Source organism: Podarcis vaucheri (assembly GCF_965113315.1).
Source record: "Podarcis vaucheri genome assembly, chromosome: 13".
Lineage (NCBI taxonomy): Eukaryota > Metazoa > Chordata > Lepidosauria > Squamata > Lacertidae > Podarcis > Podarcis vaucheri.
In genome coordinates, this window is record NC_138751.1 from 323,785 (window position 1) to 337,683 (window position 13,899).

Genomic DNA, 13,899 nt, shown 5'->3' on the forward strand with positions numbered 1-13,899 from the left:
CGTGAGAGCGTAAGAACATCAGAACAGCCTGTTGGATGAGGCCTGGCCAGGACATGAGAAGAGCTCTGCAGGATCAGTCCAGCATCGTGTTCTCACGGTGGCCAACCAGAGGCCCCTTATGCGAAGCCTGCAAGCAGGATCCGAGCACGCTCTCCCCTCCCCTCCCGTGGCTGCTTGTGAAGACCTGCAGCTTCTGACTGGGGAGGCAGAGCAGAGTCGTCCTGGCCAGCAGCCACCAAAGGCCCTCTCCTCCTCCATGAAATGGGCTGGCCCTCTCCTGAAGCCATCCAAGTTGGTGGCCACGATTGCCTCCTGTGGGAGGGAGTTCCATAGATGAAATCTGTGCCACATGAAGGAGGACTTTGTTTTATCTGCCCTGAATCTTCCAGCATTCAGCTTCGCTCCTAAGTTCTAGTGTCAGGAGAGAGGGAGGAAAACCTCTCTCCATCCACTTTCTCCATGCCAGGCGTAATCTTACAGTATTCTATCATCCTCTCACCATTCCTCCTCTAAACTAAAAAGTCCTAAACGCTGCATGACTTTCCTCCTGGGTGACCCCCCCCCCCAATTCCCTGGATCATTGCACTGGCTCTTTTCTGAACCTTCTCCAGCTCTGCAATACCCTTTTCCGGATGAGGCGACCAGAACGTCACACAGTATTCAAAGCGTGGTTGTGCCACAGATTTGTATAATGGCATTACGATATGGGCAGTTTTATTTCCAACGCCTTCCCTCACGATCACTGGCACGAAATCCGCATTTCTTTGCCGCCGCCAAATCCCAGCTCAGCCAGTTAGTTGCACTCCCTTCCCCTCCCTCACAGGGTTGTTGTTTCGAGGATAAAATGGAAGGAATTTGGTGGCCACTTTGAGCTTCTCAGAGGACGAAACCGGAATCAAAGGCCAACAGTAAAAACAAAGGAGGAGAGAGGGGCTCAGAAAGGAGGCTGCAAATTGCCCTTTCTCAGGTGGCTTCCTTCCGGGCAGAGTTCTGGTTTCCCCTTTTGTCCTGAGATAATCCGAACTGGATGGACCAGTCCTCCTGCTGTGGCAGCACCCGTGGGTGCCTCGGAACAAGCTGCCGCCACCCGGCCTGCGCCCTCCACCCCCCGGAGGGAGCCAATCCCTGGGCAGGGAGGAGGCCCACCCCACCGCCACAGCCCAGGGGATAAAATCCCAAGGGGCACATCCTCCAACAGGCACCTCCTGAGCTTTGCGATGTGGCCAGTGGGGCGCACAGGCCTGGTGGCCGTCTTGCTGGCCGCAGCCGTGGCGACGGGGGCCAAAGAGGTCCTGGAATTCAAGCCTGAAATTGGGGTGTCCAACGGAGGCCTCTGGGGCGCCTGGGCCTGGCAGGAGATGTGCCCGGAGGAGACCTACGCCACGGGGTTCAGCCTCAAGGTAACACCCCCTCCCCACCCAAAATAAAAGCCCCACCCCTCCTTTGTGCCTGATCTGGCTCTCCCAAGCAGGGGGCCATCCCAGCTGAGCCCAGGGGTGCACGAAGGAGCAGGGGCGGACCTACATTGGGGGCCCCTGAAACCTGAACTGTCATGGGGGCCCCTTCACAACCAGCAACGAGGTCTGGGTCCCCACCGCCATCATCTTGAAGGGGGCTGTTTACAGCCTTCACAGCTTCTGGGCTACTGACTCTCAGACTTGGAGATTGTTGAAATAGATGAACAAACAGTAATCAATTTGAGTCACGCAGCTCCAATTGGGTCTACTAGACCCATTTTTTTAAAGCAATGTGAAATGAAGTCACTTCTGGGGCTCCTCTGGGATTAGGGGCCCTGGAGATGGAGCTTCGTTAGTTTCATAGTAGATCCGTCCCTATGGAGGAGTGGAATTTGGGCAGTGCTCCTGAGCATGTACAAAGCGCCTTTCTTCCTGACAGCCTCCCGTGCTCCCCTGGTGACCAAACAGCAAAAATGGAATGAATTCATTTCCCCCCTCCATTTATTAACACTTTTATACAGCTTGATAAGGGACGCGGGTGGCACTGTGGGTAAAAGCCTCAGCGCCTAGGGCTTGCCGATCGTAAGGTCGGCGGTTCGAATCCCCGCGGCGGGGTGCGCTCCCGCTGCTCGGTCCCAGCGCCTGCCAACCTAGCAGTTCGAAAGCACCTCTGGGTGCAAGTAGATAAATAGGTACCGCTTACCAGCGGGAAGGTAAACGGCGTTCCGTGTGCTGCGCTGGCTCGCCAGATGCAGCTTTGTCACGCTGGCCACGTGACCCGGAAGTGTCTCCGGACAGCGCTGGCCCCCGGCCTATAGATGTGAGATGGGCGCACAAACCCCAGAGTCTGTCAAGACTGGCCCGTTCGGGCAGGGGTACCTTTACCTTTACCTTTACAGCTTGATAAGGGGGGAAGAACCCCCCCTCCATTTCCAAGATGTTTTGTGATGCTACTGCTTGGAGAGGGAGCAATGACTCTCCCAGTGGGAAGCCAGTAAGCAGGATTCGCACACAAGACTCCCTCCCCTCCTTCAGCTTCCAGCTGCTGCTGCTTCTTTGGCGATCACTCTTAGCAGAGTAAGATTGTCTTGCATATCAAAGGGTGGCTTCCAGCAACTGGTGTTCAGAGAAGCAGAGCATGACTGTCATGGCTAGTTACCATCGATATCCCCCTCTTCCTCTGTGAATTTGTCCCATCTAGGTTGGTGGCCCTCGCAGCCTCCTTGCCACAGAAACTCCTTGCCACAGGAGGCTGCGAGGGCCACCAACCTAGATGGGACAAATTTCACCTGCCCTGAATCTCCCAACATTCATGTTTCCCTGGATGCCCTCGAGTTCTTCTGTGTCCTGAGAGAGGGAGGTGACTTATCTCTAGATGTTTTCTCCAGATCGAAATGATTTTATACACTGATAATAATATAATAATAATTTATTACTTATACCCCGCCCATCTGTCTGGGTTTCCGCAGCCACTCTGGGCGGCTCCCAAGAGAATATTAGAAGCACGAGAAAACATCAGATGTTAATAACTTCCCTAAGCAGCACGTTTGTTATAGCCCGTTGCGCTGCCTGCGTAATCCCAGAGTGGAGTCCCGGAGATGCGTGGATGGCGCCTCGCCCGACTCCTTCCGGCAGCTCCTCCAGCCAAGCCGGTGCCAAACGTCTTGCTCTGCTTTCCCTTGGACCCCCTCAGTGAGGCCGAGAGGGGGGTCTCGTCGTCTGGGAAGCCCAGGACCTCCAGGCACTAGACGGCCTAGACTTGCGCCCTGGCGAGGTCCGAGGTGCGCTCCCTCGTCTCTCTCCGGACAGAGGCGGGGGCCCGTCTCTCCTTCGCCTTTTCTCTAACTTGAAAAGCCCCGCACGCCGAAACCTTGCCCCCCATTGTGTGTGTGTGTGTGTGTGTGTGTGCGGGGGGGGGGGTCCTCCATCTCCTTTGGCCGACCACCCTTCTCCCCCCCCCCCGCCCCAGGTGGAAGCCTATCGGGGCCCGATGGAGGACGACACGGCGCTGAACGGCATCCGGCTCTTCTGCACTCGGGGCGGCCGGGGCGACAAGCACGAGGCGCACACCGTCGAGTCCCAGAGCGGCCCGTGAGTGGCTCCCTCTCCCTCTGCCTGGCCCCTGCGCCCCACACCCCCGCCCCCAAGCTCGACCCAGAGGGTTGCGCAGCTGCCCCGGTCCTCAGGGCGCTTTGCTGGGCTAGGATCTGGGTTCGAATCCCCGCACTCGGTCTTGAAGCTCTTACTGGGCGACGGGGGGCAGTCGCTGCCTTCTCTCATCCTGGCCGACCTCGCAGGGGTGTGGTGGCGGCCCTTGGTGAGCTCCGTGACCGAGGGGGGATTCGAACTCTGGCCTCGCCAAGATCCTAGTCCTCATTTAATCCCTGCGACACGAAAGGGGGCGGACTCTCCTTCCTTGGATGGCCTCCGGCCGGAGATGCTTCAGATGAGATTCCTGCGCTGCCGAGGGTTGAGCTGGATGACCCCTGGGGATCCCTCCCAGCTCCGACCTGCATCTCCCACCCGCCCCAGAGAGCACAGCCATTTGTGACCTGCCGGCGTGCCTTGCAGGGGGCTGGACTAGATGGCCCTCGAGGGCCCTCCCAAGGCCGCAATTCTAGGATCTAACACCCCTGCAAGGCCGGCGAGGCGGAGAGGCATTCACGCGGCGAGAGGGGGGCTCCAACCCCTGCGCCGCCCTGCCTGGCCTGACTCTCTCTCTCTCTCTCTCCCTCCCGCCCCCCTTCTCCCCCCCCCAGGTGGGGCCAGTGGTCGCCGCCCAGCTGGTGCCCCGAGGGCACTTACCTGACGCGGTTCTCGCTGCGGGTGGAGCAGACCCGGCGCGGGATCCGCGACGACATGGGCGCCACCAACGCGCGCTTCGCCTGCTCCGGGGGCGCCCACCTGGAGGGGCGCGGCCTGAGCTGGGGGGAGGACGGCGAGTGGAGCCCCCCCTGCCGGAAGGGCCTGTGCGGCATCCAGACCAAGCAGGACCCCGTGCGCGGAGCCCTCCGGGACGACACCGCCCTCAACGACGTGCGCTTCTTCTGCTGCGGCCGCTGAGCAGGGGACACCAAACTTGCCCCCCGCCCCGCCGCCCCACACATCCCGGAGGGGCCTGGGGCAAAGGACCCCGGGGGAGTCTTCAAGGGGGCTTTCTGGGGGGCAGGGGGTCGGGATCGAGGGCCCGGCCGGGGCTGCCTTATTTTTTTAGCTGTGGTTCCTGATTTGCAGGGAGTTGGAAGGGATGACCTTGAGGTGGTCATCTGTCCTGGATGCTTTAGTCGAGATCCCGGCATTGGAGGGGGCTGGACTAGATGGCCCCGGGGGTCCCTTCCAACTCTACAAGTCTATGCTACTTCCCTCTCCCGCACCTGACCCGCCAGGTCTCCAGCAGCAGCTGACACGCCCCCTCCTTCTGAACCCAGGCTTTCTCCCAGAATGCATGAACAATAAAGATTGCCTCTGAGTACGTGCAAAGGGCTTGCTTGTTTGCTTTGACAGTCCACCTTCTTCTCCCCAAGGAGCTCAAGGGGGTGCAAATGGTTCACTCTTCCTCATTCAGGATAGGCTGCGAGAGGCAGTGGCCAGCCCCTCAAGGTAACCCAGGGGGGTGGGATTTGTACCCTGGTCTCCCAGGTCATGGTCTGACCCTACCCACTACTCCACATGGCTCACTCATCTCCCGCCCCCTCCGCGCTGGCTGTCCACCAGGTATAGGAGCAAAGTGCCTCTGAGCCTACGAGGAGTGCCTTTTGAAGGCACTGTCCATCCTTTGGCACCACCTCCAGTCCACCCTGACCACTGCTCCTCTTCCTCCCCCTCTTATGACCGCAGAACGTGGAGATGCCAAGCGATGCTCCGGCCCTTGTGGCTGAATGGGACCTCCCTTCTCAGAGGCACTCTATCCCCAAAGGCCCCTTGCTGAGGATCTCATAAGCACGCAAGACGAGCCCCCCGGATGAGGGCAAAGCGAGACCACCGAGTGGGAGCCAGATCCCCCGACGGAACTGGGACTCTAAATGGACGACTGCCTCTGCAGCTGGAGGCTCCACAAGGACACCAGCAGAGTCTGCCCAGTCCGCCCAGTCCGCCCAGAGCCCTTGCCTTCTCCGTAGGTCTGTCTAGCCCTCTTTCGAAGCCACCGCTCTTTCCTGTGGGAGGGAGTTCCGCAGTTTAACGCGGCGCTGCAGCCCCAAAGTGTGCGAGAATCTTCTCCCCTTGCAGCCCCCCCCCCGCGCAGCAGATCCCGATCCCTCTCTCCAGGGTCCCCCGCCCAGCCCCTCCACCCAAAATATCCGCCCCCCCCCCCGCACAGCAGCCCTGCAGAGCCGGACTCAGCAATGGGGGAAGAGCTGGTTTATTCCAACTTTTGCAAACCGTAGAGATGAGAAGTGGGTGGGGACGGGCTGTGGTTGGGGGGGGCGCTTGGACGGAGTGTGCGTGTTGCAGGTGGGGGTCCAGCCCAGCCGGGTCCCTCAAAGGCCCCCGTCGCCCTGCGAGAAAAAGAGAGAGAGAAATTGGCCAGTGAAGCGGTGGGCTCGCAGCGGCCGTGGCTTGTAGCACCTGGACTTAGCGCCCGATCGGGGGGGGCCAAGAGAGGCCACGACCCCCAGGGCGGGGGGCACTGACCCTCCTTCCCGCCACCCCCCTCCCCACGCTCCCCCCATTTCTCAGGCCCCCTTACCGCCCGGTCCTCGGCTTTGCGGCAGTCTCCGCACACGGTGCCCACCAGCCCGTTGACCACCTGAAGTCCGCACAGCGCCAGCTCCACCAGCCCCAGCCCCAGCAGGATGGCAAAGAGGACCACGTGCCACATCACCACGTTGGGGGGGTTCAGGCACTCCTCCCACAGCGTCCGGTTGCCCAGGTAGCTCTCACTGCGGGGGAGACAGGCGCCATCAGTGGGGGGGGGGGGCGCTGGGGAGGGGGCGCTACTTATTTCATGGCATTGACCGCCCTCTTCTCCAAGGAGCTCGGGGAAGATGGGCAGCCTGGGTCTCTTCCAACTTCTTTGGAGGTTTTTAAGCAGAGGTTGGGCGGTCCACTGCCAGGGACGCTTCAGTTGTGGTTCCTGCGTTGCAGGGGGTTGGGCTGGATGACCCCAGGGTGCCCCTCCAAAGCCCAGCGACGTATCCTAGGCTGAGAGACGGTCATACCCACAGACAGGGCCGGACTGAGGTTTGAAGAGGCCCTCAGCTCCTGAAGGTCATGGGACCCTTTCTATGTCCAGCTGTCCTTTGCCAACAAGAAATTGCCACTGCTTTTTGTGTTGAATATATGCTATATGGCAATTTACAGACCTAATAGGTATTTAAAGCCATTTGCACATAACATAATGTGTATTTTATCAAAGTAACTGTTGAACTGAAATACAGTGGTACCTTGGGTTAAGTACTTAATTTGTTCTGGAGGTCCATTCTTAACCTGAAACTGTTCTTAACCTGAGGTACCACTTTAGCTAATGGGGCCTCCCGTTGCCACTGCGTGATTTCTGTTCTCATCCTGAAGCAAAGTTCTTCACCCGAGGTACTACTTCCGGGTTAGCGGAGTCTGTAACCTGAAGTGTATGTAACCTGAAGCATCTGTAACCCAAGGTACCACTGTATTATTAAGAAGTATATTAATAGTGAAATACAATTAAGAAGAAGTATATTCATAGTGAAATACAATTAAGAAGAAGTATATTCATAGTGAAATACAATTAAGAAGAAGTATATTCATAGTGAAATACAATTAAGAAGAAGTATATTTTTGGGGCGCCCAAGAGAGTGGGGCCCTAAGCTATAGCTTGTTTAGCTTATACGTAAATTCGACCCTGACCACAGATCTTCCTGGCCACGTGCGGAGATTTGAAGGCAGGTCTCTCCAACCCTGGATCTGTCCCACCCACGGCCAGGATCCGAGCGCAGGAGTGCTTCCTGAGTTTCCAGCAACGGGGATTCAGAAGCATTTGTCTCCCAGGGGGTGGGGGCTGTCCCTCCCTCTCTACTGCAGCCCCCCCCCGGCTCCTCACCTGAGGTCCTTGAAGGGCGACCCCCACGTCCCGTCCTTCACCTCGCACCAGGGTCCCTCGGCCAGGGCAGTGGACGACACCACCAGGCAGTAGAAGCCCCCCAGCCCCCCAAAGATGGAGCAGAAGACGGAGCGCAGCATCTGTGGGGGAGGAGAAGGTGAGGGGGGGCCTGGTGCCCCACTTGCTCAGCCCCTCTTCTGCTCTCAGGACTCCAGCCCAGAGCCCTCTTGGCACAGACCCCATAGGAAGCCCCCCTTCTCTCCCCTCGGTGGGACAAGGTGGGAGCCCCCAGTCTCCCTCCCTAGAAACAGGACTCTGCGCCCCCAAACCTCTGCCAAACCCCCAGGCTCTGTCTGTGAAAACACCATGGGGGGCATGTGCAGAGGGTCTCCGTGTTGCTACTTCCGGGCCGGGCAATGCATATGCCTCTGTGCCTGGGCAGAGTGCCTTTGCCTCACTCCTGGGCCGGGTGGGGAGAGGAACCCGAAAGTGTGTGTTTGTGTGGAACTGGGGGGGGGGGGAGTCCTCCAGGGCAGACAAAATAAGCAACAGTTTGTGACCTGCTAGATTCCCCCTCCTTTGCCAGAGCTGAAAATAGGAATAAGGGGTTCAGGGTGCAAGGTGCCCATTTTCACAAATGGGGTTGTTTTTAAAAAGGGGGAATGTTTGGGACTCAGGGCCAGGAATGAAAACACCCTCCAGCCCCCAGCCCCAAAGATCAGGCCCAGCCTCAGCTGAGTTGCTGGCTTGTGCTCACTTTTACTTACACACACACACACAAAATGCAGAGAAACATGCCCCCAGGGGTCATCCATCCCAACCCACTTCAATGCAGGAATCTTTTGCTCAACATGGGGCTCAAACCCACAATCCTGTCTCATGCTCTACTGACTGAGCGATCACCAATTATTGTTTTGGGGGAGCACTACAGTTCCCACTAGCCCCTAGCAGGTTGTGCTGGCTGGCTGGGAACTGTAGATCCAGAGACCCGGCTGCCTCTCGCAGGCGCCTTGCAGGTGGCGGCTCAAGGGGCCGAGAGACGAGGCAGAGGAAGAGAGGGGGAGGAGGGCCCAAGGATCCGTACCTGGCACCTGTTCCCGCAGCATCCGTATCCACAGCAGCCTTTCCCTCCGGCCCTCACGGCAGAGCACCCGGTGCAGAGGACCTGGGGGAGGCGGAAAGGGAGAAGGGGGAGGTCAGAGAGTTGCTGGATCAGCCCCAAGGAAGACCCCACCCCACTCCTGGTTTTCAGCCTCCTGTCCTCACAGCAGCCAAGTGCCCCAGAGAACCTAGGAAGACAGATAGACTGCCTCTGGCTCAGGAAGCTCCACAAGGACGTAAGAAGAGGCCGGATGCTGGATGAGGCCACCTTGCCCAGAATCCTGCTCCCGCCGTGGCTGAAAGGGGAAACCCAGTAAACGGGAACTTGCCCAACCCTCTTTTCAAGAGATCCAAGCGGGTGGTGGCCACTCATTCCTGCGGCAGTGAGTTCCAGAGGCTAACTCCTCCACGGTGGCCCCTGGATTGGCCTGGCTGCCCACACCATTAATAACAACGACAAGAATTTGATGGCTTATATGCCGCTCCTCTGGATGGGCTTTCCCAGCAGATCTGGGCGGCTTCCCACAGATAGAAAAACAGAATGGAACACCAGACATTAAAAACTTCCCTAAACAGGGCTGCCTTCTGCTGTCTTCTAAAAGTCAGATACAGTGGTACCTCGGGTTGAGAACTGAATTCGTTCCAGAGGTCCGTTTTTAACCTGAAACTGTTCTTAACCTGAAGCACCACTTTAGCTATTGGGGCCTCCTGCTGCCGGAGCACAATTTCTGTTCTCATCCTGAAGCAAAGTTCTTAACCCGAGGTACTATTTCTGGGTTAGCAGAGTCTGAAGTGTATGTAACCTGAAGTGTCTGTAACCCGAGGTACCACTGTAGTTGTTTATTTCCTTGACATCTGATGGAAGGGCATTCCACAGGGCGGGGGCCACCACCGAGTAGGCCCTCTGCCTGGTTCCCTGTAACCTCACTTCTTGCCACTCCCCCCCCCAGCCCTCTCCACCTGATGTCACTGGGCTGGGCTTCTCGAACTCAGGACCTGCCTTTACCTGAGCAGCTCTCAGGCTGCAGGGTGCCAGAAGCACACACCTGTAATTTGACAGAAACGGCAGGTGGATCTGAAGGTGCCCCCCCCCGAAACATGGGCAGTGGCACACCCCCCTGGCAAGAGCGGTGCCCCTACCCTCATCAGGTCCCTCCAGCAAACCTTTGCCACTCCTGCCTTCTCCCCTGATGCGCCTCATTTCCCCTTTTGGGGGGCAGAGATCACCTTGTTTTATTGACCCCCCCCCCATGCCAAGCCAGCTGTCTCCCTTGCAGATAAGGCCCTGTTATCTCCCACAGAGTGTGCGTCAGGGGGAACTTTGCACAAAGTTCACCATGAGAGAAACTGAGGCTGCCTGTGGGAAGAAAGTGCTATGGTGGGGGGCCAGACCAGGTGATGGGGTTCCTCTGGGTTCTCCAATGGCACCCCCAGTCCCTTGGGGAATGTGCTTGGCACCCCGTTGCCAGGAGAGACAGCCGGGGTCCTGCTGTGGGTCAGGGCTGTCAACCTCCCCAGACCAGTGCCAGATTTACGTATAAGCTAAACAAGCGATAGCTTAGGGCCCCACTCTCTTGGGGGCCCCCCAAAAAAATTAAAGGAAAAAGAAACTGGATGTACATTTCCCAAATATAAGATAAAAAACAAATAAAATACAGTGGTACCTCGGGTTAAGAACTTAATTCATTCTGGAGCTCTGTTCTTAACCTGAAACTGTTCTTAACATGAAGCACCACTTTAGCTAATGGGGCCTCCCACTGCAGTCGTGCTGCCAGAGCACAATTTCTGTTCTCATCCTGAAGCAAAGTTCTTAACCCGAGGTACTATTTCTGGGTTAGCAGAGTCTGTAACTCGAAGCGTCTGTAACCTGAAACGTCTGTAACCCAAGGTACCACTGTAAAACCTACATACAGCAGCAGTGTTTTAGATACCTAATTAGGTCTATAAATTGCCCTATAGCATATATTCAACACAAAAAGCAGGGACAATTTGTTGTTGACAAAGGACATCTGGACATAGAAAGGGCCCCATTCCCTTCAGGAGCTGAGGGCCGCATCAAACCTCAATCCGGCCCTGCCAGAGTCGCTCTGCTCCTGAGCATCCGATGCAATCAGGCCATGCTGGGGGGGGGGGACTGTGGTTGGTACCAGAGATGTCCCTGGGCAGACAACTCGAGGAAGTGAGTCAGGCTGCACAAGGCAGGGGGAAGCAGCGTCTCTCCCACCACCTCCGACATGTCCCCAAGCCATGAAGGGGGGCTCTTCCTGGCTGCAAGTCCTGAGAATCACAGGGATGGAGGGCACCCTCAGGGTCATCTAGCCCAACCCCCTGCAATGCAGGAATCTCAGCTAATGAACCCCTGGCAGGCAGCCCCCCAAGCCCTGCTTAAACGCCTCCAGTGGAGGAGAACCCACCCCCTCCCCCGAGGGTCATCCAGCCCCACCCACCAGCCCTGGGCACTCACCATCAGCCCCCCGCCGACGAGGCCCCCCATGAGCCACACTTGGGTGGTGATGTTCTGGGGGGTCCAGTCCCCCTGCATGTTGGGGAACATCAGGAGGAGGTTGGCCACCATGCAGGCCAGGCCGGCGGTCACCAGGCTGAGGCCCACCAGGCGGGCGCACTTGCCGGTGCACATGGTGGGAGACGAGGCCCCGGGGGAGACGGGCGCAGGTGCTGCGGCCGGACGGCGGAAGCGGAGGAGGAGGCGGCTGCTGCTGCTGCCGTGCGGAGCAGCCAGAGCAGGAAACTGTTTGCTCGCAGATAAGGAGGGCAAAGGGCTGGCCAGAGGAGAGGGAAAACATCTCCCAGCCTGGCATCCCTGCCTCCTCCTCCTCTTCTCTGCTGCACAGAAACTCTCCCTCCTCGGGGGGGGGGGATCTATCATGGATTGCAGGGGGTTGGACTAGATGACCCTTGGGGTCGCTCCCAGCTCTGCAGTTCTAGAATTCGATTGATTGATTGATTGATTGATTGAATGAATGAATTCATAAACTTCCCCATCCCTGGAGGCCTCAAGCCGGTTCACAGAACAAAATCAGAATATGAAACCACAAAATATATCATCAAAATAGAAACAACAATCCCTCCCCAAAAAAGAACCACATTTTAAAAAGGCATAGGATGACAACCAAAGCAAACAATGTTTTTGTCTGGTGCTTCAAGGTGCATAATGAAGGCGCTAGGCGAATTTCCTTGGGGAGAGCAGATGGGGAGCCACTGCAGAGAAGGCCCGTTTCTTTTTTGGAAGCCAAATGTCCAGGCATAAATCCCATGCAGATTTTGCCCCCCCCCCCCAAAAAAAAAGCAGCTCAACAACAACTTTGGGCAAAAAAATAAAATAAAGCTCAACAACTGTGCCCCCCAAAAAAGCTCAACAATCCTAGTTTGAGAGACATATAATCATATTCCGGACATATAATCATATTCTGTAGTTGGAAGGAGCTCCCAAGAGTAATCTAGACTGCAGCGAAGGAATCCCAGCTCAAGAATTCCCAGGAGACGGCCAGCCAACCTCTGCTTGAAAACCTTTGGCGAAGGAGAGTCTACCGCCTTACAAGGGATTGCAGAGTTGGAAGGGACCCCGGGAGTAATCTAGTCCAACCCCCTGCAATGCAGGAATCTCAGCTCGAGCATCCCTGGCAGGTGGCCAGCCAACCTCTGCTTGAAAACCTCCAAAGAAGGGGAGTCTAGTACCTCCACTGCCAAACTGCTGGGAGGAGCCCAGAGAGAAGAAACGCCCTGGCGCACCTGCAGCAGCCTAACCGAACGCCTTCCTCTGCCCCGGCTGCAACAAAACATGTCTCTCCTGCACATCAGGCGCTGCAACCTCCCCACTGCTTGCCTCACCCCCAAAGGGATGCTCCTCCAGGGTCTCCCGAGGCTAAAAGGGGCTGAAATGGCGGAGGTGGAGGCAAGGAGGTGCTAAAAGAAGGGGGGAAAGAAGGAAATCCCAGGAGCGAGAGGGAAAGTGAGGTGGGAAGTGGGGGTCCCTGAAGTGGAGGGTCCCTGAAGGCAAAGAGCTGCACACACTCCAGTTTATGATATGGAAAATTCAGTGCATGACCTCCTGTGGCCCAGCTGGACTGAGAGCTTAGACCGCCCTGATACACACAGATCGATACAAAACGGCTACCTACCTCTAAATAGATGGATACAGGTGTGGTTTTTTCTAGGGGGTACGCAGGGGTACATATACATACCCCTAAACATTTTGTGAATTTTTGTACTTTTGTAAACTTACTGTACTTATTTTCCCCAATTTGAACTATAAAATGGTGGTTTTCTTGAGTCGAAATGAGAGTACCCCTAAACATTTTTTTATATAAAAATGCACTGGATAGAGATTGATTGATAGATTGATAGATATGAGAGAGAGAGAGAGAGAGAGAGAGAGAGAGAGAGAGCTTTTTTGTACTATGCTTTCCCCATTCTCACACATTTTTTTCCTATGTTTATCAGCTGCCACCATTTGTAGGCAGTGATGCCAATAAGTATCTTGCATTTATTTTACTTGTGACATTGAATCTTTTTCTGGTTTTGCACTCCTTCTTTTCCAGGACCAAACCCAGAAAAGAGTCTTTCAGAACTTATCGCCTTTGTCATGTTCTCTGCTAATTGTATTTTTATAGCTTGTTTTATATCTTACACCTCGTATTATATCATACTCCACAGGATACAAACTGTAATGCAATACAGTAGGGGAAAGAAGGGCAGGAACTCAAATGCCATTAAAAATCACTAGGAATATTTCCTGGGATGGATCCACCGTCTCCTCTCTTCAGTCCCAGAAAAGCCAGGAACCATGTGCCTCCTCACTCATCCCTCAGCCGAGATCAAATATCTCAGATGGGGGAAGTTGGTTTTCTCCTGCTCAGGAGGGGAGAACGTGAACCAAAGGATTAGATTCCACGCAAACACCAGGGGGGAAAACATTAGGATGGGAAGAAGGTGGCGGACTCTCCTTCCCTGGAGGTTTTTAAGCCGAGGTTGGACGGCCGTCCCTCGCGGATGCTTGAGTGGAGAATCCCGAATTGCAGCGGGTTGGACTGGATGACCCTCAGGAGCCCCTTCCAAACCTACAATTCTAGGATTCCAGGATGGGGTTTCCTGCTTCTTGCAGGGCCTTTTCTCCTGCTTGCTGCTCCTCCAGTTTCTGGCTAAGGGAGGAAACAGATCAGAAACCTGCCAGCCAAGAGGCCACCCGATGGAGGGAGGTGGGGCAGCTGCCCCTCCCACAAATAAAAAATAGTAATAATACTCACCCAAAACTACAAATCGTAGAAAAAAATTTATGAGCATTTGGGGTCAAAAGAAAGTAATTTG

At 56.1% G+C, this 13,899-nt stretch overlaps 2 protein-coding genes across 2 annotated transcripts; one reads left to right on the forward strand and one right to left on the reverse strand.

The window, feature by feature from the left end:
* The first annotated feature begins 406 nt into the window (after nucleotides 1-406).
* VMO1 (vitelline membrane outer layer 1 homolog) lies at nucleotides 407-5,014 on the forward strand. Its single transcript, XM_082197454.1, has 3 exons — nucleotides 407-1,400; nucleotides 3,427-3,548; nucleotides 4,217-5,014. Exons 1-3 carry the CDS (start codon nucleotides 1,218-1,220, stop codon nucleotides 4,518-4,520), a joined length of 609 nt encoding a protein of 202 aa, XP_082053580.1. The 5' UTR covers nucleotides 407-1,217; the 3' UTR covers nucleotides 4,521-5,014.
* A 780-nt stretch (nucleotides 5,015-5,794) lies between these two features.
* LOC309518096 (transmembrane 4 L6 family member 5-like) lies at nucleotides 5,795-11,315 on the reverse strand. Its single transcript, XM_082197927.1, has 5 exons — nucleotides 11,039-11,315; nucleotides 8,558-8,638; nucleotides 7,474-7,613; nucleotides 6,145-6,337; nucleotides 5,795-5,953 (listed from the first exon to the last, which is right to left on the reverse strand). The coding sequence occupies exons 1-5, from the start codon at nucleotides 11,210-11,212 to the stop codon at nucleotides 5,936-5,938; spliced, it is 606 nt and encodes a 201-aa protein (XP_082054053.1). The 5' UTR covers nucleotides 11,213-11,315; the 3' UTR covers nucleotides 5,795-5,935.
* Between the last annotated feature and the right edge of the window lie 2,584 nt (nucleotides 11,316-13,899).

What these genes read in the sequence shown, in the direction of transcription:
- VMO1 (XM_082197454.1), top strand. Translation starts at nt 1,218, where the DNA reads ATGTGGCCAGTGGGGCGCACAGGCCTGGTGGCCGTCTTGCTGGCCGCA. An exon ending in CCACGGGGTTCAGCCTCAAG is followed by an intron (nt 1,401 to 3,426) that starts GTAACACCCCCT and finishes CCCCCGCCCCAG; the next exon opens with GTGGAAGCCTATCGGGGCCC. An exon ending in GTCGAGTCCCAGAGCGGCCC is followed by an intron (nt 3,549 to 4,216) that starts GTGAGTGGCTCC and finishes TCCCCCCCCCAG; the next exon opens with GTGGGGCCAGTGGTCGCCGC.
- LOC309518096 (XM_082197927.1), bottom strand. Translation starts at nt 11,212, where the DNA reads ATGTGCACCGGCAAGTGCGCCCGCCTGGTGGGCCTCAGCCTGGTGACC. An exon ending in TCGTCGGCGGGGGGCTGATG is followed by an intron (nt 8,639 to 11,038) that starts GTGAGTGCCCAG and finishes CGCCTCCCCCAG; the next exon opens with GTCCTCTGCACCGGGTGCTC. An exon ending in GCTGCGGGAACAGGTGCCAG is followed by an intron (nt 7,614 to 8,557) that starts GTACGGATCCTT and finishes CCTCCCCCACAG; the next exon opens with ATGCTGCGCTCCGTCTTCTG.